General features: G+C 42.9%; 1 protein-coding gene across 1 annotated transcript in view; it reads right to left on the bottom strand.

The window, feature by feature from the left end:
• The window catches only part of RBM20 (RNA binding motif protein 20), a 127,739-nt gene that overhangs the window by 93,026 nt on the left and 9,618 nt on the right, over window positions 1-25,095 (bottom strand). The window contains exon 6 of the mRNA XM_050711893.1: window positions 22,458-22,659. Within this exon, the coding sequence (XP_050567850.1) occupies window positions 22,458-22,585 (128 nt within the window). The 5' untranslated portion in view covers window positions 22,586-22,659. The remainder of the gene's footprint in view (window positions 1-22,457; window positions 22,660-25,095) is intronic.

Genomic DNA, 25,095 nt, shown 5'->3' on the forward strand with positions numbered 1-25,095 from the left:
GCAGTAAGCATTCATGAAGCCTTGGAGACTTAGATGATGAGATCTGATCCTCTAAAGCCTACACACAAAAATAATCCTCATGCGTATGAATGCTTTGCAAGCCCAGTCTCATAGTATACGCACTATATCCAAAGAGGAATTTAAGTCTTATTTACCACTGCCAAACAAACTGGATTGGCTGCTTAAGAAATTTATGTAATATATAAGATGGGTGTTGCTTTTCTTTGCACCATTTAAACAAAATGAAATAAAAAAATTCTAGTCCCTGAAAATTTCTATTTTACCTTTTTTATTTGGTAAAGGAAATTCAATCCTTTAATACTTTGCAATGTAAAAAAATAAATAAAAGTGATTCAGTTAAATTTTATTGTCAAGTATGAAGTAGTTTGTCAGCACTTTTCACTTCTCCAGGAGCTGGAAAACAAAATATTGAAATAACATCCAACACAGTACAGAAGACACGAGAGCTGACTTGGATTCAAGTACCACTGAACTTTTTGTTTGCACCACTTCATCCATGAACCTCTTTGCCCATAGTGCTGACAGAGGTATCTACAAACACCATCCCAGTCAGCCACTGTTTTCCTGCATTACTGACAAATACGTTCACCTCCAGATACATCAGTGACTCTTTCCCAAGCATAATCCACATCAGGACAGCCTGAGGCAAACCTCTTGGGCCATTTCAAGGAGGCAATGGAAAGATGTCAGCAAAAGGGTAAGCGTTGCCTGTACGGGGAGGAGGTGTTGCTACAGAATAGAATAGTGACCTTGAATGAAGTGGCAAATAAAGAGAAGAGCCCAGCGTTTGGTTGTTGGTTGGCAGGATGGTAGAAAGCTGTAGGTGACCTTACAAGAATGTGCCATGAGCAGGGCACAAATGGATGGCACAGAGCACATGGATAGCAGGGGTGTGAACATTAAGATGTGTTAATGGAAGAGCTTGGAAGATAAGAGGAGCCTGGGGCAGAAAAATACCTCACCCTAGTTTGCTAATAGTTCTGTCTGAGGTTTTAGGAGACAAGTGCCACATTTTCTTCAGATCCCATCCTCACACTGAGTTGCACATAATCTCTGACAGAATTTTTTATGTGAGGCAGTAGAGGGAGGAGATCCAGAACTGCAAACAATGCAAATGGACATAATACAAAAATTGACATAATACAAAAATACAAACATCCTCTGTGGGGACTGGAGGAAACTCCTCTGTACCAGAGGTTTTCTGCCCCCACTCTAGTTCCAGGCAGAACAGAAAGCAGGGTGACAAGCATTCGGGATCCTGTGAGACATTATATGGCATTTTGTTCTCAATAAGTAATTTGCGGATTTTATTTTACACATTAAAAAAGAGGCCAAGAAGAGAACTAAAACGCTGGTCAGTGTAATGAGCTTTGTGTGTCATCAACCTAATAAATTTACTTAACACATGTTCCCCTAAGGGAAGGGCACGTTAATCAGCAAAGACAGAAATAACATTTTTTACTGCAGAAACAGACAGTGGTCAATTTACCGCTGCTTTCCAATATCCAATATGCAAAAGCCCACAGAAGAGTATTTATTATCTCAATAAAGGAAACCTCGGATGTAACCTTGGCTGTCAAGGCACTTGTTGGAGAAGTATTTAAAGCCTATTTCTTAAAACAAATATTCAAATGTAAGTAAAAATACAAGAGCAACTCCTGCACATCTCCAAGATTCTGTGTGAGAAGCGGCCCTAGCTCGCAGGTGCCATCACCGCACACATCTCCCCCCTCCAAGAAAAAAAGCCACAAGACATAAAACTTTACTTTTTGATTGAACCAAATTCAAAACACTTTACATTGTCCAAATCCCAATACTTTGCAGCCTGCTGTACAGAAAACCAGGAGATTTATGGCAAGCTGAGGAAAGCTAGGACTAGAGAACATCACACGCTTTTGGCACCTCAAGAGCCACTAAGCCAGGCAAGGGACCAGGTGATCAGAAGCCAGCCAGGGAGCTTACTTGTAGCCTGCCCACAACACATTTTCTCCATCCATCCTGGCTGGCAGAAGACTCAAGGGAATTACTCAGGGGAACAGGAGTTAAACATATCCTTTTCCTAACCTCGTCTTTTCCTAGTAGGAAGTATATCCAAGACAGTGGAGCAGAACCCCCACTCTTCTTAAAGTAGTCACCATCATTAACATTCCATCTAACACTGTCTAGTTTTAGAGTTAACTCCACACGGGAGATGGACTGCACTTTACAACCCTTATAGGGATAGTTTCACATCACCCAGAGTTAGGCAGGGATCACGGCATCTTTGGAGTCTTCTGCAGGAGCTGGTGAGACACCTGCACATCTTTAAACTGAGATGGCAGGTGACAAAACCGAACAGCAGCATTTGGTGACACGGCACAACTCCACCCCAGCCCCACTCACTGCCAGTTCAGCTCATCTCCCAACAGAGACTTGCAGAAAATGAACAAATCTGGCTTCCTTGGAGCTCCTCGGATGCACAGGATAAAATATACAGTTTGTGGTATCGGGATAATATCAATTAAAGTCACATTTCACAAGTTTGTGTTAAAAAGAATTAAAGCAGCAAGCCTGCCACAATAATAATTGCCTCTGTGCACTGATAACGAAACACTGATCCTTTAACAGCACAAGCCTCTGTCCCCTTGCAACAGAATACACAACGCTTTTATTTTGCATTTGTTCCAAAGAGGCAAAATGCATTTATAAAGTAGGCTAGGCTCGTGTTGCCAGAACAGGACAGATATTAAACTTCTCCAAAACCCAAAGGCGCAGGTTTTCTGGTTTCACCCAGCGTGCAAAGTGACAGCTTTGCAGTGACGGGTCATTAGTGTGACAAAGAGAAAGCAGCGGGATGCAGAGGGGAGGAGGCTAACAGAGCAATTACATCCTTAAACCAACTGTACTAGGTTACAAAGAATGGTGCTGGGTGTATGTGCGCGTGTATGCAGGGGAATAAAGTCAATCGGGTAACGTGTCTAGCTGCAAATCAGGTCAGAAGAGTTAAATTTAAAAAACAAAAAAATCATGACAGCATAGTCTTCAGAAAGAGCATTTCCTATTTGAAGAACGGAATTTTAAAGTGACTAAAATTAGTATTTCACACAAATAACCCATTTCTTACCCTCCTAAAGAAATTTCTGCAGCCCTCTATGAAATATAAATATACCTTCAAAGATTTTGTTCCTCCCGTTTTGGCAGTCCCCAGAAAGGACCAGAACTAGAAGGCACTGAGGCTTTTACCCACCTCCATTCTCCTTTCCTCCAAATGGGCTTTTAGCAGAGTCACCACAGAGCAGCATTAGCTCAGTTCCCTGCCTGCAGATTTGAGAGAATAAAGAGGAAAAACCAAAGAACCCATTTCCCAGTCTTCCCATTGATGGGAGCAGTAGTATTAAGTTTCCAATAAAAGAGCGAGATCCAGGCAACTTAGTTACAGTAAGGAGGACTCCACTGCCATGTGTTGTGTTCCACAAACTGCTTACTACTCTGCTTCTCATCAACTAAGGATTATTTCACTTCTTACTTAACTTGGTACTGCTGCTATCTCAGTAGCAGTCAAATAATGTCAAATAATTTTGACATTTCTGGGCAACTAAAAATTTATTGATAATTAATAATAAAAGCCAGACTATATAGAAATGTTTGCATACAAGGCACTTCTTTTAATTCTTTTTTTTTTTTCCTGATCCCTCTCTACTTTGTACCTCTGTGCTCCCTCTTCAATCTTTAAATGCATTTTATTGTGTTCCTCGCCCAACAGGCTGTTGGTTTAAAAAAATGATTTTTTAAAAAATCAAAAGATTTCAGGACAAAAACAAAACAAAACATTCTTAGTCATTTTTGTTTAAACTGTAATATCTATAGAATTAATTCATCTTTGATCTTTAGGTTGCACCTTATATAAGGGACATGGTGGGGCTGTTACTGGTTCATCCCCCTACTCTTCCTCCCTCTCCCCCCCAAAAAAAAGGGTATTTTACATGACAATCAGAAATGTTAAGAAAAATAAATCTCAAGATAAATGAGACATTTTTGTTACCTGATGTTGAAGACAGTTACCATCCCTGATGCTACTTTCTACTTTTTGTGAGCAACTGAACTTAAACATGCAGTCCAGGTGCCTTCCCCAAACACATTTCAAGTCCTGATTTTACTGTCAGGTGAAGTATAGGAAGAGACTCAATAATTACACAGCAAGTAAGCAGAAAAATCAGAGGAAAAACAAGGTTCCCTCACTGTCTGTTTCCTAACGTACAGAGGCAATGAATGGGAAACACTAAGGGAAGTTCAATAACATGGGCTTAGTTCCCACATTCTCTAGCGAGTCCCACACCGCCCATATTGTGCTGGCTGCTGGGTTCAGCTCCTTGCCCTTGTTTTGTTAACACCTCTCAGCTCACACAGCTACAGAACTTGGCTTTGTTTTCACTGCCATCCAGAGAAGTTACAGTTGTTACAACACAAACTAGATGAGTTTTCAGGGCTCTGCTGGGCAACTCGGATTTTAGAGATGTGCTTTAGAAGGCAAGTAAACACGGAAAGCCTGGATCAGTATCAGCAAGAAGAGAAACAGTAAAACCAGTGTTTCTTTATTGTCCTCTTGTTAAGTATCCGTTTTGCCTTTGCCATATACGCCAAACTATTTGCCATGACTAATGTATATAATGGTAGTACCTTTCATATTTTATCTCTCCTGAGAGACCTTGAGTTGGAAAAAAAAAAATGAAAACCCCACACTTTACACTAAACAGACAAAGAAAAATCAAAAAGCACCTGCTTAAAAATAATTGAATTAAAAAAAAAAAAAAGACTTTTTTCCAACAAGTTTCCTCCTTGCTGCTATAGGAAATAAAGGACTCAAAGCATTCAGCACCAGCCTGCTTACTTCTGTCTGCCCCCACAACTGGCACAAACTGATGACGACTCCAGCACAGATGTTGGAAATTCCATCCTCCTTCCAGAGGAGCTCAAAATCTCTGGGGCACAACCCCTTAGAAAAAAAAATATATATATTAACTTTGGTTTTTAACCCCACTGTTTTTAGATGCCTTATTCAACGTGTAAAGTAAATGTATAGTCCTATATCAACACGGGGAGCTCAGAAGTGCTCTGTTTCAACTGAGCATGTATTACCCATGACAAATCATTAGAACTGAAAGCACACAGCTAGCCATTAAAACGTACAAAGAGATTGCATTTCAATAGTCAGGCCTCCTATAATTACAGAGGTTGCTTGTGCGAACTTTCACAGAAAGCAGTCATGAAACATCTTTATACTTAGACCACAACCACCACTCGGTCTTTTCTCTCTTATTTCCAGAGAGCTGCTCCATCAGCCTGCAGTGAACCACACACCTGGAATTATTGGTGGGAGTGTCCATGCACACCAGTCAATCTAACAACAGGTGATAAAATTTGTCAGACTCTGAGATGTTGTGTAAATATTGCATTGAGTAACATCACCTCCAAATTACAAACAAAAAACTTTGCTTGTAAGAGCAGACCTACCTGTAGGGAAGGAAAAAATACATAAAAATAAAAAGTAGTTTAAAATAAATAAATAAATAAAACCTTTCTGTGCAGAGCAGGTATTTGAGGATTTTTCAGAGGTTTCCCATACTTGTTTCACTTGCCAGTGCTATAGGCTGTACCCTGCATTTCTACTCCTTCCGCACCACCACAGCGGAAATAGACGATGAACATTAACCAACATCACAATTGTAACCAACACCATTAGAATTGTCCTTCTCAGTCTTCTTCTTTATTTTATATGTGAGCATGTGTTTTTATCAGTCATCACCCAGAGTGTGCAAATTCAGGTTTTCCCTTCCCCACCAGCTTATCATTCTCAGCCCTACAACATAAGGGCTTTGGAATGCTTTTACTTCCGGAAAATTTGAATTATTATCTCATCAAACATCACAACCACCTACTCAGATAAAAAGTTTTAACTGCTCTATAAATCTTATGATTGGACCTTTAGTATCAACCACAATGACATTTTCACTTGCGGGGGAAATACATACATACAGGATAGTTCATTTTAGATATTATTGTATTTGGACAGGACTCAGATAGGAACGTCAAGGGATTCAGTTATGTTTTAATATTAAAATTACATTAGAAATGTTTAAACAACCAGTTGTTTTGCAGTACAATAAAACAGCGCACATGCTATCTGCATTGCGCGAGTTCAGCCAATGGAGCTGCTACCAAAGACATTTCAGATCTCCCGGTTTGCTAAATTTCAATCCCTATTCAACCCTCAGTGTTCACAGTGAAATTTCTCCAGCTGCCCACATAAGAAGTCATTTTTTAAATGATGTAGGTCTTCACCTAACATCTGTAAAAGCTTCTAAAGTATTCTGGGGGGTGGAGAGAGAAGGAATCTGGGGAGCTTTGTAAGTTTAAATGGTATAATGAAAGATAGAAGCGGTGAAAGATTCAGTTAACCAACACGCAGTGTTCTGAACCATACCACTCAGAATTACCATTCTGTAACTCTACACTTGTTTACCGCAGCTCACAAAGCAAGAAGACAACAATTGGGCTTTTGTTTTGTATTAAAAAAAAAAAAAAAAAGGAAGCAGTCAAGAAAATCAAAATCCTCGGGAAGATGTTGGTATTTTCTTTCCTAGTAATGAAACCACCATGACTTCATTTTGTGCTGAGACAGAAGGATCACTGCTTTCCTTAACCTCTTCAAGTATCTTATGGTGCCAGCCATTACAACTATCCCAGCATACTGGAAATAAATTCAGAACAGCAGTTTAAGACGAGCCCTGATACGTCCCTGCCTAATAACCACCAAATGCACTGAATATCCAATTCGGATTGTAAAACACCAGGTTATTACCAGTAAAGCAAAATACAATTTGCCTGCATTTCCAAATAAAACCTGAGCAGAGACATAATTTTAAGGTAAACAGAGGCGCACGCTGAATTATGTCACGCGGTTACAAAACAGCGCGATCAAGTTGCAGGACCTTAGATGGAGACGCTCAACGTGCGCCATTCTGTGTCGCATCACCACGACAAAGAACAGTTAGGACACGGGACCCCTCTCCAATCTTTTCCCTGAAGGTAGGCTCAAAAATAACCTAATTTCAAGTTCCCCCTAACTAGAATTAGGCAGTAGGCGTGACTGGCAAAAACGGGATGGATGCCTTCGTAGATATCGTGCGCTGCAGGAGAAAATTAATCCCGAAGCAGTCTTGACAGATTCACCTGACCTGTGCCCACGTGAAGTCTTGAGAAACATGAAATAACGCGGGCCGACATTGGAGAGCACAGTTCAAGCTTTCAGGCTGATTTTGCACAAGCACAAATTACCTTCTAGTTGCACTACAACTCACATGCAGCTCGCCAGCTACCCAGCCGAATTAGGAAGCCACCATTACTGTTTCAGTTTCAATGTGAACTTCCAAGTCTGTATTTCCAAACGGGAATAAAAACACGGATAATGAGGATTGTTAACAGATTAAGTTACAAAACTTGTCTGAAAAACATCCCCCCTAAAAATAAGTAAATAAATATATAAATAAAAGGAAAACTAAGCTCCGAGAAACGTAAAGGCCACCCTGCACGGCGGCTTTACCAGCGCAGTTTCCTGCGTGTTTACAAACGATAACGCAGCTCCCGACTTAAAACAAGCTCGCCGCAAAGCGCGCACCGATATTTATACAGCCGTGCGTTGGGCAGTCCTCAGGGACGGGGCCCAAAGCGCTCCCTCCAGCCGCTCCGGGGCTGCTTCTGCTGCCGGGCCGGCCGAGGAGGCGACCCCGGCCTCCCGGTGCCCCCTCGCAGCCCTGCTGGGAGCCTCCTCCGAGGATTTAGGGTTAGGGGGAAACGGGGTGTGGGGCTGCCCGGGACCAGCACAGCTCGGGTCGTGCCGCCGCTTGTGCTTCCCATGTCCCGGTCGGTTCGCCTCCCGGTTCTCCTTTGCCCCAAAAAGCACGGCTCGTCCCCCCCCCAAAAAAAAAGTCCTTTTATTTTCCGTCCCCCTCCGGAGGGAGAAGGGATGCCGCCGGTGCCGTGCCCTCCGAGGAGTGCGGGTTTGGGGACAGCCGGGCGGAGGTGCGGCACGGCGACACCCTCCTGGCCCCCCAGGGACCCGCGGGGGGCGAAGGAAACTTCCCGGAGCGCGCTCCCGACCCGCCCCCCCCGGGACCCGCAGCGGCTTTGGGGGCGTCGGGTGCCGCCGTGGGAGCGGGACCGGCGCCGGGCCCTTGAGGGGGGGACACCCCGGAGCGCTGCCATCCCGCAGCCGAGCCGTGCCGGGCCGGGCCGGGGGGCTGAGGCTGGCGGCGGCGGGGCCGGGCCGACCCCCGTCCGGGCGGCTGTCACTCTGGGAGCGGGGGGGGGGGGGAGGCAAAAAGGAGGGAGGGAGGAAAAGAGGGAGGGAAGGAGAGCGCCCCGTGCCCGCCCTGCCCTCCCGTCCCCTCCCCGGCTCTTACTTGTGGAGGAGCTGGGGCAGGCTGGGCGGCGGCGGCATCCCTCTGCCGGGGCCCCGGCCGGGGGCCGCGCTGCGGGCATCGCTGCGGGCATCGCTCCCCGGCTGGGCGGCGCCGCGGGGGGCCGGGGCCTGGCTCATGGCAGCGGCGGGGACCATGCGGCGGGGGGGGCGCCCGGGAGGCGAGGACGGGGGGCCCCGGAGGCGGCCGCGCTCCCCCCGCCGGGCTGCAGGAGGAGGAGGAGGAGGAGGAGGAGGAGGAGGGCCGGGAGCCCCCTGCGGCTGTGCCCGCCCTGCGGGAGGGCTGCCGACAGCGGCCGGGGGCGGCCGGCGCCGTGCGGGGCCTCGGTGCTGCTGGCGGGGCTGGGGGCGGGCGGCGGCACCCCCTCCCCTGGCCCGGCCCGGCCCAGCACGGCCCCCCCCGGCGGAGCCCGGCCGCGCCCGCCCGCCCCACCTGGGCCCGGCCCCTGCCGCCTCCTCCTTCTGTCTGTCCGGCTGTGTGGCTGTGTGTCCGTCCGGCACCTGCCGGGGCCCTAAAGGCAGAGCGCCCCGGGGTTTTACACGCCCCGGCGGGGGGGGGGGGGGGGGGTTCCTGCACCGACTGCTCCTGCTCCCCTTCCCAAGGCCGGGGGGGGAAAAGCGTGCATGTGGCGGTAATCCGCCGGCGGTAGCACCTCTGCAGCAATGCCATCAGTCACGTCCCCGACACGGGCTCTGTCAGCCGGCACAGCGCCGGAGGGGAGGCTGTGCCCCAGCCCCGCAGCCGGCCCAGGGCAGAAATTGCGGTGCCGGTATCAGCTGGGGCTGGATGCGGCCCTCCGGGTCTCCTTGTCCTGCTCGGGGAGGGCCGAGCATCGAGGCTGAGCACCTCGACACCTCCTCCTGCATCGCCTCGGGGCGCCGGGCACCCTGCCCCCGGCAGACAGCCGCCAGGGGAAAGCAGAAATGTCGGGGTTTTTTTTGGAAAATTTAATCTGAATTGAGGGGAAAGACAGGCGCGGGGTGCTCGGGGCCTCCTCCGCCCTGCACCTGGCGGAGTCACTTACAGGCGCGCTGCCTTGTAAATGGGCACAAAATCCTGCCGCCAGGGACTGCAAAACTTACAGTTCTTCGCATTCAACACGTACTTCGCCCTTAGCTCACGGAGGGGAGGCACTAACCAGGTGCAAGGCAGGGGAGAACCGGGCTGTATTTCAACGGTTCCGTTATTTAGGAGTAACACAACACCCAATGAACCTGCTAAAGAGGAACGGCGACCAGCACATGCTTATACACATGCATTTGCACACACAAGGCTCCGACAAATACGTTCTGAGTAGTTTTGTAACGTCACTTGTTTTCGGGTTCAGCTAGGGCCGAGGGATGGTCAGCACGCTGTAACCAGCGGATCTTCCAGCAAAAGAAAGGTATGATCCTGCAGGCAGGTGAGGCAAGGCACGGCTACAAGTTTAGCCAGCAGTGCTATCCTTGCTTGAGGTTTAAAGTGAGGTCTCAAGCATCCGCTGATCATCCACAGAAAGAGTGGCTTTGTGAGAATTCCCTTCTTGCCAGAGCAGCAGAGAAAGCCCTGAAGAGCCCCAGCGACAGCCCCTCTCTGCTGCCTGTAATTATTTGAGGAAGTGAAAGATGGTGACTCATGGCTCGGAGGGCAGCAAGAGCGCAGCTATGACACCAATGCACGGCCGTGGATTAGAAGGTGGACAGTCACAAGAACGTGTTACTTCGCACAGACAGTTATATATTACATCACTTGTAAAAATGGATCAAGTGTGTTTTACTAGCACTACTGTTCCTGCATTCAATGCATACAGTGAAGAACTTGGCACTCAGAATGAGCGTTGGGTCCGGAAACTTTGCAAAGATTTGCTCCAGTCACTCTTTAAAGTCACAATCCTCACTCCTACACGTCTGCTTTTTGTCAAGCTTTTGTCTCTTTTGCTGTCACACCGTGGTGTTTCACCTGGCACAAGCTGGTCTGGCAGGAGCACTGTCTCCTTGTCCCCAGCTGGTCCCTGCTTACCTGAACACAGCTGCACGAGGCTCCCTCGGACACACAGGGCATTAACTCGTGGTCTTAATTGCAAATAAATGAGGGGGTGTGTTACTGCTCAGGAGCAGGCAGAGAGTTACTAAGGTTAGTGGGATCTTTCACGCAAGAAATCAACACAACAGTTTCTGTCCAAGCCTTGCAATATTTCGATAGCACTGCCGTAAGAGAGAGGGAGAGCAGTAGCTGGACAGTGGAATTGAATCACAGAATTGAACAAGTGCAAAGTGCTGCACAAGTGGTTTGTATCCTCCTAATGTGCACCACAGTTAATTATGCATGTGGAGAAAACGTATCTGTAGGTTTTTACCCTCAGCTAGAGGTCCTTTCTATACTAGTGAAACTGTCAACAAATGGTGACTTTGGCAATGAACTGGCTTTCACGTTGCTGCTAATTAATGAAAATAAATACCTGTGATTTTAGATTAACACTGCTGATTTTGTCAACATGTGTTAATAAGCACTCATGAAAAAAATAAACAACATTGCTAGCTATTAATTTGGGCTGAGATGAAGATAGTTATTGTGTCCTCAAACACGATTAAAACAAAAGCCACCTTTTACAATGCCTTTTTTGGTTTTTCAGATACAGCACTCTGCACGCTAAAACTGATCTCCTGATCTAACTGCTGCTCTAACTTGCATTACTATAAATCAGAAGCAGCACTCTGGTGTACATGAACTCACAGTCAGACTATTTATTTTTTAGGAAGGTAGATTAACAAAGGCGTGGGTAGGAAAGAGAAAGGGGCCATAAAGTAGAAAATTGATGGAGCCAGGCACACACGGGATACGCTGTCCCCAAATAGTTCAGCGTCAAATAACAAAAATAGCTATAACTTCATTGCCTTAAGAGCTTGATTAACTGTAGGGTTAGACAGTAGCAAGGAAACATGTCTAAGAATAAAAGATTATATCAAGTCAATGTGCCCATTAGTCTAAGTAAGACTTTTATTTGGTTCGTGCCTGAACCTGGCTGTTTCTCTGTAACCTGCAATTTAATCCCCTGTGACCATAACACCCTAAATGTAATCCTCTGTGAAATCAATATATAACCAACTCTCCATTATTAGGGAAAGGGGGGCTGGGGGGAATTGGAAAAAATGGATAATACAAGTACTTAGGGGCCTTAGTTGGCTCTGGAAGAAACACGGTCCTTTCCGTAAGAGTTGTGCACTAGCAGATAAGTCCTGCACGGCCAAGCTGGGAAGCACAGAACCAGCTTAGGTACCACTGCAAGCATAGCATGGCTTATGCACAAACTGGGTAATGAAGCTAGAAATGATGGACAATAGACCCTGTTTTTTTTTGTTGTTTTTTTTGTTTGTTTGTTTTTGCTGTTACTACAGAAAAAATATGTTTTAATTAATGTTTATAAAGTATTTTGAAGTGATCTGGACAGTGTTATGATAGTACCACAAGCAGAAATAAAATCATTAAAATACAAAAATGATTTCATGAAGAATAAGATATTGGTTCTTAAATAGGATTGAAGTAACAGATGTATCCAGTTGCAGGAATAAAAGACTTCATCTAGGAAGAATGGTAACATCGTACTCCTTAACACACTGCAGAGGGAGGCAGGAAGGCACTCTCTTGCTTGATTCCCAAAGCTGATGAAGAAAAGTACCTAAAAATTCCAGAAAATGGATGAAAAACACTTCAGATCTGGCAGATTAAGATTATTAGGACTTTTTTTTTTTTTTTTAATTACACTAAACCCTATTTTCAGAGCCTGCTGTATGTTTGCCTGTTGTTCTCTCCGATCATTGTCTGGACAGAGAAACTGAAGACTGCAGCAGAGCTTTCCAGTGTCTGGCTACGTGAAATCTGTCTTCTGGGTAAGTCACTGTTCACTTTTACGAGCTTTTGCTATCAGCTTCTAAAGGGTTTTAGCCAGTGCCACTTTTCACTTGCTCCTCTTCAATGATTTTCTTTTCACGGGATGTGAATGGAAACAGGTGGCCACAACTGGTAGCTCTTTTGCAGTAACTCTTGCTTGGCTTTTTCCTGCACCTGCACGGGCTCCACTGCCCATGACAGCATCAGTGGAACGGTGACGTTCAGACACACTCAGGGTACATTTACAAAGGACCAGGTAAAATTTAGCTCAGAACTGCAAGTTGCTGTATAAGCAAACAAACAAACAACAAATGATCTGACATTTGAAAGCACCAGAAACAGTTTCCTAATGATTTAAAAAGAAAATATAAGGAAGATCTAGCGCTTAAAAAATAATGGGCTACAGAGCTGATGTTTTTGTAGGTGAACAACATCACCTGAAGCATTTACCTAAAAATATTAGATTAGAAGGAGAGTTATCACTCCATGAACAATGAGAAAATGAAGCTTGTGACACACTGAGAAAGACGACCTTGTTCCAGATCTGCAAAATGAGAAAGAACTCCTGGGCTGGACTGACCACTGAAGTGTGCCTTCAAGATTCAAGCAGATCAGGATGCAAAAAGATAACCTTTAGAGACAAGCTAGCGGACACTCAACCATGGATAGCTGAGGCTTTTCAACACGCCAGGGGCAGCCAGCTAATGCAAGGCGAATACTGTAGAATTTCAGTCCTGATGCAGAACAATGTTCAATAAATTAACGTCGTCCTTTGCATTCACTGTGAAAAGCTGTATACCCCCCGCCCCCAGCACCTCAAGCCAGTGATGGTGTAATCCTCAATTCACATATTGTAAATTTAGAAAAGATTGGAATGTGCAACTGATCATACCTAGGATGTTTACACATGCTGTTTGATCCCAAAATACTGGCTTATGTCATTAATGGCTTGTGTCATGCTCTTTTCTAGCTTGAGAAATGGCAAATGTTTACCATTTTAACTACATTAGCCAACCGCTTAAAGAAAAGTGAAAAGCAAGCAAAGAGAACATAACGGGCGTTGTAAACATGAAATTTAAATTTCTTTGAGGAACAACTGTGCTCTTAAAAAAAATCCTTCATGCTAGTTTTGGCTCTTGAGATAACCAAAACATGCATATTAATAACCCAACTTATCTTTCCATGCCTTCACTACAACATATTCCATCTCATATCATGACATAACCGGCCTGTTTCCAGTCATCCTCACTTCTCATTCTCATCTAATACAACCCAAGAAGCATGACAGAATTTACAGTATTTGCTTATTTATTTGCTTACCCCACCCCTTTTTAATGCATGTGTGCTTATATTGAGGATTTGTTCTTCTCATCCCCAAATCTGTCGACAACAAATTGCTAGCACCCCTTTATTATTAATGGATATAGCCGTAATGAATATATTTAGTACCGATTTTACTTCAGTCACTTTTACTTTTTTAAAAACTGTATTAGATTAGAAATAGTATTAAGCCCTCAAAAAGCTTAATTTTTCAGATCTTTATGTACAAAGAGAGCTGTCTGAAATTTTATATGAAGGCAAACAGTTTCTAAGAGTAGAAAATAAGTAGTTCTGTTCCGAAACATTACTCATCCTATGCGACCATAACTGATGTTTGGCTATACTGATTTTATCATCATCTAGAGATGGACCCTTATTAATCAAGCAAATGTTCATCATTCTGAGAGTCCTGGATGAATTGTTGTGCAAGTCATTTTAGAATCCAAACCAAATACATCTTCACCTACAGAAGAACTTGATTCTTGCTAGTTGTTGTACAATGGTACTGATGCTGAACATTGGCAGGGACTAAGCTGAACATTTAAAGTATCTAGGTTTTTAAAACAAGAAAGACTGACCAGCTATAAAAATAAATAAATAAATAATAATAATAATAATAAAAAAAACAACAAACTTATATTTTCTCATGAGGTATGGTCCACATGGGTTTTGTGCTTGGCTTGCAGTCTCCAGCACCAAAAACAAACAAACAAACAAACAAACAAAAAACCCCACCGTTTTAAAATATTTTCTCTGATGGATTTTTTTTCTGAGATCCACATATAAGAAACATCTGGCAACTGATGTAGTAGTCACACATCTACATTCTGCTTTGGTGTCCTCAAAGCCCAGTGTGTGATGGGCAATAGGAAAAGGTACATATCACCGAATGTAGCCAGGGAAAAGACATAACCCTGTCAGAAGGCTGGTCTCGGCTAAGATGACAGACACACACACTGTTCTGGTCTGTGGCAAACGTCTATTTCTGGGGCTTCTCACTTGCAAAAGATGTTCTGCAGGACTGCGTTTCTGACAGGCCACTCGTCTGAGGCCCGCCTGCTAGTGTGACCTGCCTAAGGTGCTCTGAGTCTGGGAAGGTGCAAAGCTGGGGCAGTGGGAACACCAGGGCTGCACTGCCTCCTGACGGACCAAGGGAGAGCTTTTTCCCTCTTGTCTGCTGACAAATTGCACAGCTGTGGTGTTACATGTCAGCACTTGCATTGCGGATCTCCAGAGACAAACCAGGAATGTTCTGCATGCCAGGCAGTGGCGCTGAGCCATTACATTGAGACAACCTTCTTGAGGGAACCATGGGCCCTGAGTGAACAAGACGAGTGGGGAATCCAGCGATGCTCTGAGCTGCAGCCTTGTAAAGAGATGCAGCCTACTGCAATGAGACTGGCTATACGTTTAAAGAGAAGACATCATGTAAAAATGTGCTAAATCCATACGGCGTTTGATGTGTAGAAACTATGCTGATTTCCAACAACTTGCATGGTGTTGTTTGAAAGGTAAGGTAGATGAGACTATAAGTCCTTGAAGTCTAAGGTATGCTTACATCAACATTTATGGTGATCCTGAAGTTTTTTGATGATATTTATCATCATCTGGAGTGTTTCCAGTGGAAAACATGATCTTGCTGACCTGGAATCTAACTCAGCTCCTGCGACCTATATATTCAGAGGAAGAGTCAACAGACAACTTCACATTGATACTCAATGCAGAGAAGCAAAGGGCTGGAGTTACCTGAAATGAACTGCTCACCCTTTGAGGTCATCTTCTAAAATTAGCCTTTCATCAGGATATAAACTGACTTATAGCCCCTGCTTGTTTCACTGAATTACCAGTTGTTTTCATTTTCCCAAATCCTTCCACTTTAGAAAAGCTAAAAGGGCTTTTAAAGTTATGTTCCTGCTGGGAATCTGGAGAATCTCTGAGAGACTGTAGAAACAGATTTTGTAAATAATTATTTACTGAAGGAACTGAAAAATCGCAAAGCAGTCTTGAGAGACAGACAATTATGGAGAAAAAAACAACCATCAGTAAGTTTAAATGACAGATTCAGATTCATTTACTCAAACATCTGACATCTATGATGGGTTAATAATAGCAATAAATTTTTTGACTTGATTCCTGGAGGATTTCTTTGTTACTTCTCAAGCTAGTAGGAAGTTTACCTTTTTTTGTGTGTGTCAGCATCTTGTGAAAAAGGACATAGAGAAGGAACAGCAAGCACAACTATTGGGATAAAGAGAAACGTGAATTGAAGAGAAATAATTCATGGTCACAGTTAACAGCAAAAGTTTTACTACCTCAGAAAATATTTTCAAAAGAAGACTAGTGAACCACTGTAGATGAGGCTACAGGAAGATGGATGCACAACTTCTTGGAAAACTTCACTCTCAGCTGGTGCAAGTGGTTTGCTGTCAAACTGGAAGGGCATACCATTTGGGAACCTGTAAGGGTTAAGTCCTGTTCCTATATTGTTCTGTTATTTGACAGTCCAGGTAACCAAATAGATGACATACTGGAAATCTGCTTGTGGGGTAAGGTGCTATGGGCAAACTGAGGCAGCGGAAGAGTTTTCAGATCAAATCCCACGTTTTCCAGACTCTTTCTCTGATCTCTTCAAATCAGTTCAGCAATGACAGGTGCTAAGTCCTACACTCAGGAGGAGAAAATATTGTCTGAGAAAGTACAGAATGGGAATGACTAGAGAGAGAACAGTTGTTTTGAATAGTACCTGTGGAGTATCACAGAGGCTCAAAGCTGAACATAAGTCAACAATAACATGCTGTTGCAAAGAAGGCATTCATCAGCCTGAGCTGTACAAATAGGAGTTTGGTCTGCCCATGACGTAGTCAGCACCAAGAAAAATAAGAAAATGAGGCCTCAGTAAGAACACGATATCCAGTCTGGCAGATGAACTTTAAGTAGTAAGTGGATTGAGCCATTAAAAAAAACGACAGGGATAGTTAAAAGCCTACAAAAGGATAGGCACAAAAAAGGATGATGGAAATGGTATTGTTCAGTCTAGAAAGGAGATGACTGAAGACGGACATAAAAATAACTTTTAAAGAAGAATAGGATAAATTGTTTCCCATATCCAGGGTGGAGATGATGGAAAAAAGCAGACTTAAATTACACCCTTCAGTCAGGAAATGTCCTTACCTGACAATACTTATGAAATTATTTCTGATTTCCAGAAACAGAATCATAGAATAGTTGGGCTTAGAAAGGACCTTAAAGATCACCTGGTTCCAAACCTCTTGCCACTCGACCAGGTTGCTCAAAGCCCCATCCAGCCTGGCCTTGAACGCTTCCAAGAATGGGACATCTGCAGCTTCTTTGGGCAACCTGTTCCAGTGCCTCACCACACTCACAGTAAAGAATTTCTTCCTTGTGTCCAATCTAAATCTACCTTCTGTTATGTGGGACGGTATAAAATGCTTTGGTATTAGAATGCGAAGTTATAAAGCCAAGAAAACTCACAGTAAGTCTCCTTGAACCAAAACACACCATCCATTTTAGACAATGAAAGCTCCTTTAGCTTTAGTAGTTTATAAGGAAATTAATTAGGTTGTATTACAAATATGTTGACTTTTCCCTTTTTAATTAGACACCTGCAAGAGAAAAAACAGTAAAATAAAAAAAAAATCTTTTAAAATTCTACCTTCCCTCTTCCTTTTCCCCCTTTCTACTTGTTTATGCCTAGAGGACTTGAAAGTTCAGTTTTTTTTTTTTTTTTTTTTTTTCCATTAAGAAGATCAATTGGAAAAAAAAAACACACCAACAAAACAACAACAACAAAAAAAAACAGCTCCAGGCAAACTCATCAAGCCGTTCATGTTGAACTTGGCACATGAGAAAGGTAACATTTCTGAAAGAATGATAATTCATCTTCATTTTTCTCAAAGTCACAGTTCTATCCTTACCCTCTCAGTTTCAAAAGAAAAGCTAAAAGAGACATTACAAGGAGGTCACATGCTCAAGAGGAGCAACGAAACTGCTCAAGACCACCGTAACACAAACGAAAGCCCAATGTTAAGAACACAGACAGAGAAGGTAAGATAGACCCCGAAGGAAAAAGTTAATCCTGAATAGTTTCAGTTTGATAAAACTGTAAGTAACTACAAATGGGTTTTTAGTAAAGAGAAATGTCAGGAAAGTTCAAGCTCCTCCTCTGTCTCTTCAGAGCATGGATTTGAACTGCATGCTCCCATCTCTCCAGATGAGAGACAGCCTTCTGTGTTTCTAGAACTGGTCTCTTTTTTTTTCACGTTGAAGCTACTTTAGCTAATGTAAACATACAAAAGGCAAAGCAGCAGAATTCAATTCATATACATCTCACCTCTCCCTGGGACTCACTTCTGGTGGTCAGGTCAGAGATTATTTTTCCTACTCTTTGGTTTGGAATGAATATGTAAGGGTAAAGCAACTTATTTCAACCCCCAAAATATTCCCATACTAGTTGGGTTTTGCGTCAAGGTGACACCACGTGGAGTTTGATTTTTGTTTTGGCCAATGACCAGAAGCAGTTGTTGGGCTGCTGCATTTGCTTCCAGGGGATCTTTTGGAACGTCTCCAGCTACAATGTCTGCCCTTTCCTAGACACAATTACAGGACAATATGTTCTTTGGTTCACATTGTGAAAAACAACTTTCTGAGCTTGCCATTAAGAAATTCAAGCAGTTCTACACTGTGGAGAAGAAACATGAAGAAGGCAGGAGATCCAGCTACTCTTCCTGTATTCATTTTTGGAGGGCATATTATGGACAGGGAGAAACAATAATAACAATAATAATAGTAATAATAACAAAAAAGTTCTTCGGTATGTAACCAAGCCCGCAGACCTCTTCAGTATGAATGGGTGATAAATGTCTGCCCAACGTGGCTTATATCACACACCCTACCTGCTTCTGCATCAACAGCAAGCAGACAAAGCAGCCACAGACCCTTCCCAGAAGACCCGGGGTCCAAACGGCACATGGGATTTGTAGCCACAAACTAAGGCAGCTCATCTAATGCTGGCTGCAGCACACAAAGCTGCAGGCATCTCGTATCCCAGAGAGCTGGGAATGATGTAAGGAGATAAAATCACCGTTAATCTTTTTGCTGGCCCAGGTACCTGAGGTTCAGTGGAATCATCACCAGAGACACGTTCAAGTTAGGCAGTGAGCTCCCTAGAAATACTGCTTCATTGGCACAGATCGTGGTGTTCAAGCTGTCTATTAAACACTGCTGTCTGATAGCATAGATTTTATCCTCTCTTCCTTGACTGCATTAGGAAATCTCCTCTGCTCTGTTCTTGATGGAGGCAGGAAAAGCCAAAAGCCCTAATTAACTTTTGATTGAACTTTCAGTAACTTAAATATCTAGGGCTTGCAGCCATTAACACAGCCTGGAAGCCAACACTTGTTAGATATGTTAACGTAAGCTGGCACCAGCCTCACTAGAAAGCCTCAGGCAACCCAGGAAAATATCAGTAAACTTTTAGCTATCAACAAAATCCTCTCTAAAGAGGCAATCAAAAAAAAAATGTTCAGAAACTGATGGCTCCTTCTCCCCGTCTTTTTTGGCTAAAAGCTTGGAAAACATTGCAATGTCTATGTTGCATTTCCGTAAAAGCTTCTTTTTCCTGGTAGTTCTTCTGCCTTATTAGTCCTATGTAAAATAAGTTTGTCATCTGAACAATCTCCTGTGCTTTCACATACAACCTGTCTCAGCCATCAGTGATTTAGCTGGCAGTGATCGATACCCAGGCAAGACGCAGCCTATGCTGATTGTGCCCAGAGCTGCTAACACTCATCCTGGCTTCCCAAAGCACCGCTGCTGCTGCTGTTCATGCCCAATGCCTCTGCCTGAGCAGCAAGGAAGCATTGCAGCAGAAATGCCACCCTGAATGTGGGGTCCAGAAAGGACTGGCAATTACAGCAAAGGACCCCAGAGTGATATAAGGATGAATATATGTTTTAAACCAGGATGGATGGCTAAAGCCAACAAGGCACTGGCCAGCCCCTGTAGCTTGCAGAGCCTTCTTGACAGCACCAAAAGCACTGCCAGAGCTTATGAGAGTTAGAGCAGCCGGGAGGACCCCAGCCCAGCGGCTCTGATGGTGCAGCACTCCCCAGGAGCTTCTGTCGCTTCAGGGAAGTGGCCCCGGTTACATGGATTACAGACACCTCTGCTATTCCCCAGGCAGTTAGAAGAGACCCCCCCCTTCCTTAGGGAGCATCCATAGAAAGGTATGGCTGGATGACAACCCATAGCAAACGATACTATAAATTGCTTAACAGTAACATATCGTTCCACTGAGGTATCTGCTTCATTATTCCAGCTGGTGGTGAGTTTATGCTCTGAAACACGAGGATTCGTGGCCCCTGACATTTTATCCAAGCTGGTCTTACCACAGATGCTGTTCTTATAGTCATAAGTGCCTAATCCTCATTTTCAAAATGTTTTTAAATTGACTTGACATCGTCCTAGGATAGGTTAAACATAAGTTATTATTTGTTTTATTAGCAGCTCATAACCCACTTCTGAGAAGAGCCCTAAAGCGTGAGGCTGCCTGGACAGCCTTTGGCACTCTCCTCCCTTTGAGCAATCTCATTACAGTATCTGGCCCCCGTTCTGGCTATGGCCCTGAGTGACTTGCCCTGAGCCATTCAAGAAATTTGTGGTAAATCTGGGTATTGAAACTAGCTCTCCCAAGGGCTCACCCAAAGCTTCTTTAAGTCAACAGAAGTCTTTCCAATTGATTTCAATTAACTTTTGAGCAGGTTCCGAGTCTCGGGGCACTGCCTTTGCCATGACAGCATGCTTTTTATACCGCTCATTTTATACACCTATCAGATTTCTTCCAACAATTCTTTCCAAATTAAATTGCCTTAGGGTGTAAGGGAACATTTCAGAGAGATGAGGGACTGTAAGCTATCCCATTCTTATTGAAAAATCAATGCAGCTTGGATACCTAATGCAAATTTGTGCCATTTAACATGTTCCCATTAATCAATCCAGTCTGTTCTGTACTGCCTTTCCCTATTTTTCTCTCTTTCCTGTCAATCTCTTTTTCTATTTTTTCTGTCTCAGAATGGGAAGATGACAGGAGATCCTAGCACAGCTGGACACTAGGCAACTCTGAGAGACTGGTACAAACGAGTACCTCAAAGAGTGCAATCCCCAAAAAAGGATTTATTAAAAATGGATGAAATTGGGTATTAGATTAGTTGAGATGTGCTCCTCCATATTTATCCTCTGATTTCAGTAGTACATAAAAAACCTGGAGTGCTGCCATGACAAACTAGGCCTATCATTTTCCCGTGGCTTTAATATGGGTCAAAACATTTAATCAACAAATATTAATTTATTTTAGTATTCTCCGGGGAGTCCCAGGGTGACTTTAACGTAGAGCTCCTTCTAGCTATTTAAACAAAGAAGAAGAAGTGGAAGGACATCCGCTGTGATTTATTTTCTCTGGATGATCAGTGGGGAAATTGGATACGCATGACACACATTCATTTAGTCCTCACTTCCCTTTGATGATTAGGGCTGAATTTTCATTCTGGTGTATGGGGATTTGTGTGTGTCACTCCAAACAACAAGTGCCATACATCTAAGTCCAAACTTAACTTTCCAAGAGTGAAATTCAGAGATACAAAACTCTAGTGTAAGTGGCAAAAACAGAATATTATAATAACAAGCAAGTAATATTTATGTTATAAAGTTGAAGCCTGAGCCTCACAGAGGTTTGACTGAGTCTGTAGTTAAGATCTTTGCCCCAGCTTTTACAAAAAATAAAAAAAAAAATATTGAAAAGATGTGGAGGCATCAACTTAATTAAATCTATAACAACTGACTAACCATTTCAAAACATCTGTTACTTGGTCCTTTGTACACTATTGCAAATAACCTCAATAATGAGGTGTGACCAATTGTTTTATTGTGTGAGCATTGCGGCCTCAGCAGAGGAAGGCTGAAGAGGCATAGCTGTAGCTCAAACTGATCTCAGTGAAATGCTAGGTCTGTGTAGCCAAACTATGGAAATTAATTTGTTTTTAACCTTTATTTATTAATATAACTTTTTTTCACAGACTGTGATAAGACTGAAATGTGAGCAACTGTTTTTCAGAAAAAGCCCTTTTTTTCCTTCCAAGATTACCTGACATTAACTAGCAGAAATGAGTTCTCCAAGCAAAAGCTAATGGAAGGATGAAATAAAGCTTTGTAATGGATTATGAAGCTTTGCAATTGCTGCTGGCAACCCCAGCGGTGATTTGAAAGGCTACTACTATGGCGTAATATTTTCCAGTTTTCATGTAGTCCCAATGTTAAGTGATACAAGCAATAAAGCTCCCCCTTCCCTTCCCCTGTAAGACTATTCCATACATCACATTGTGAGCAAGTTTTATTTTTGGACTGTGATGAACATCTCACAGGATCAGGCCAGTAGCAAGGCCTCGAGCACGTGGTAGCGATAGCATCACATGGATTCAAAAACAACTGCCTTCTACCACTGCAGCACTTGGCACACTCATTGAAATGACCGCAGAATTAAAACCAAAACAACCATCCAAGTAAAACAGTACTATCAGACTGCAGTATAAAGCCCAAAGAAATATAATCTTGACTAAATAATCACACTGCACTCAGATAATAAACATCTGGTGGATCTATTTTAAAAATAGACATGTGTCACCCCCGGACAGGTCTCGGCACTAGAGTGGGGATTCAGTCCCAAGGAATCAGATACGAGTGTTCACACACACACGCACTAAGAGAATGGGAAAGACTGACCTTGAATGCGCTGAGCTGCTTCTGGCAAAAGATAAGTGGCAACAGCAAGCAGCTGAAGCTGTACTTCTAGGAGGCAGCAACCTCAGAGCTGCTTCTGCTCCATTTGCAGATAACCATCCTTGAGCCATCTCAGGAGAGGGTGCTAGTACACTTGGTATCTGAAACACCTCAGTCTTCTATATACATACGCTTACACATAAATCTGGTGAAAGATTTAAAAAAAATTGAAATGTAATTCTTTGTTACCCACGGTTTATATCTGTCCACTTAAGAAAACAGAACAATTCTAAGCTGGAACAATGCTGTGGCTCTTTTTCAACTGGGCAGCTTAAAACAAAATGCTTGAGGGAAGTGAGATAAGAGCAAAGGTTTTAAATAGGCAATGTCATGCATTAGGAGTGAAACTGAGAAAACATTATCTTCTGGTACTCCTCAGCAGAGTTCAAATTTCTTTATTTCAGGCATTAGTGTTACAAAACCTTTGCAAGGGAAGCTCCAGAGAACCTCTGTGCCAACAGGAGGCCTGGACTGCAATACACCAAGAAAACGTAAGTCCGATAATCCTCACAAAAATTTCCATGCTGGAGCATTTAATATTGTAATTTCCAGCACACATGGATAAACCCCTGCTGGAAGGATAACTCATAACAAAACCATTCCCACTGGACAGGCTGTTTCAGCTCTGATTCCACATAATAGATTGCATAATACACGTGGGGAAGTTGTTTTTTCAGCATCTTCACTGAATATTCCAGAAGAATTTAAGTGGAAACCCTAATAATAACAACACCCAGTGCACCAAGGCAAGAGATGGGCAGGCCTACAAATTCACAACAAACACACTGTCGAGCTGGAATTCTTCCTCTCAGGCTTTCCTCAACCTATCCTTTCCCTCCCACCTCTCCCAAATAGTTTTCTTGACAGGCTAGACAGAAGGTGAGTGACCTTTTCCTCTGACCTTTGCTGCTATAAATGGGACTCCTTTAAAGAAGCAATAAATGACTAGTCTTAAAACCATTTGAAATCATCTATGATAATATTTTTCATTAGGGCACAGTTTCTGGTGCTGTTATAGGGATGTTGATTTTGGCGGAAAGTTTAAAACAAACAGAATACATAATTCCCAAATCCGTAAGTCATCTCAGATATGCATCAACAAGGATCCCATCAATGAACATGATTTATGGACCATGGATACTGTTAAAACCTTACCATAGAGAGCTATTAACCCCCATGAGTTTTATTGGGCTTCAAAATTATTTTTAAAAGAGCTGAGCTTTTAGGTCATAGATTATATATGAAATATTGTAATATGAAACAATTTTGGACGTTTAACAAACAGTTATTTAACATCCTATACATTTTTCTTTCTGACTTCTTACTCTCTTTTTTTCTGCAAATCCTACAATTAGATGGGTAAACCAGCACATTTTGTATGGATTATTGCACCAGTAGGGGTTGAAAGCGCTTGGCCTACAGCCTTGTATCTCACTGCATGCCCAAGACCTCCGATAATCCTTCAGAAATACACTGTCTTGAATCTTGTTGCTTCATTGGAGGCACAGTTTCTCTGTCTGCTTTCCAAAAATCTTTCAAGGCATCCAGTAGCTGCATTGTAAGCCACTCAAATCACAGGTGGTGAAGGGCTGACAAACCAGCCTTAAGTAAACTTACGCAAGTTTGCCTGCAGATTTCTGATTTTTGACTGAAATTACTTTACTTCTTTTGGGGTCCTTTCCCCAGTACCTATGGCCCAAATCAATGTATAGAAGTTAAAGAAGGGTTGAACTTTCTGTAGAACATTAATGAGTTATTAACATTCAGACACTTCCACAATGTCAGTCGGTGCTCCTTCACCTTGTGTCCACACCTGATTCTATGGAAAGCACATTTCTCCTAACTTCTTAATTTTTTTTTAAGTAACTGTTACAATATTTCAATACCATTTTTCCAAAGATCAGTAACAGTAGACCGTAGATCAAGTCTGCAAAAAGTATATAATTGATCTCATAAATAAAAATTATTAAAGTTCTCACACCTGTGTGGACTTAAACGAGGAAACGATAGGTAAGCATCCTGAAGAATTTGATTCAAAACTGACTGGTTATAAAACATATTTCAATTTCTTACAAAAACCTCATATCTCTGCTCTTTATCTATCAATCTGACTGAAAGATGAGGCAAAATGAGGGATCGGCTCTTGTGGTAGAGTGAACCCACCATTACAATGGTCTTTGGAAACAGGCATGTTTTAGCCATCTCTGACCCAGCTTGCACTTAGGTCTCTCATTCCTGAATGAGCACTTGAAGTACTGTTTTTCCCAATTCTGTTCTCAAAACTGGGTTTGTAATTTTCCTAAATCCCAAGTTCACACACAGAAAACTCAAAGAGAGAAATAAATATTTTCAAGGTCTTATTAAAAAACAAAGAAACAAACAAACAAAAACCTGAAAAGTATTTTTCCAACTCTTTGTTAGGACAGGATCATTATTTGCATAAATATCTCATCTGCGTGGTTTTAAGCAAGATAATTTATTTTACATTGAGAATTCACTTAATTAATTGCAACAGTGTAATTACTACTACTACAAAAACCAAGCTCCAACACTTCTGAGCCTGTAACACATGTAGTACAGA

Source organism: Cygnus atratus, chromosome 7 (genome assembly GCF_013377495.2).
Source record: "Cygnus atratus isolate AKBS03 ecotype Queensland, Australia chromosome 7, CAtr_DNAZoo_HiC_assembly, whole genome shotgun sequence".
Lineage (NCBI taxonomy): Eukaryota > Metazoa > Chordata > Aves > Anseriformes > Anatidae > Cygnus > Cygnus atratus.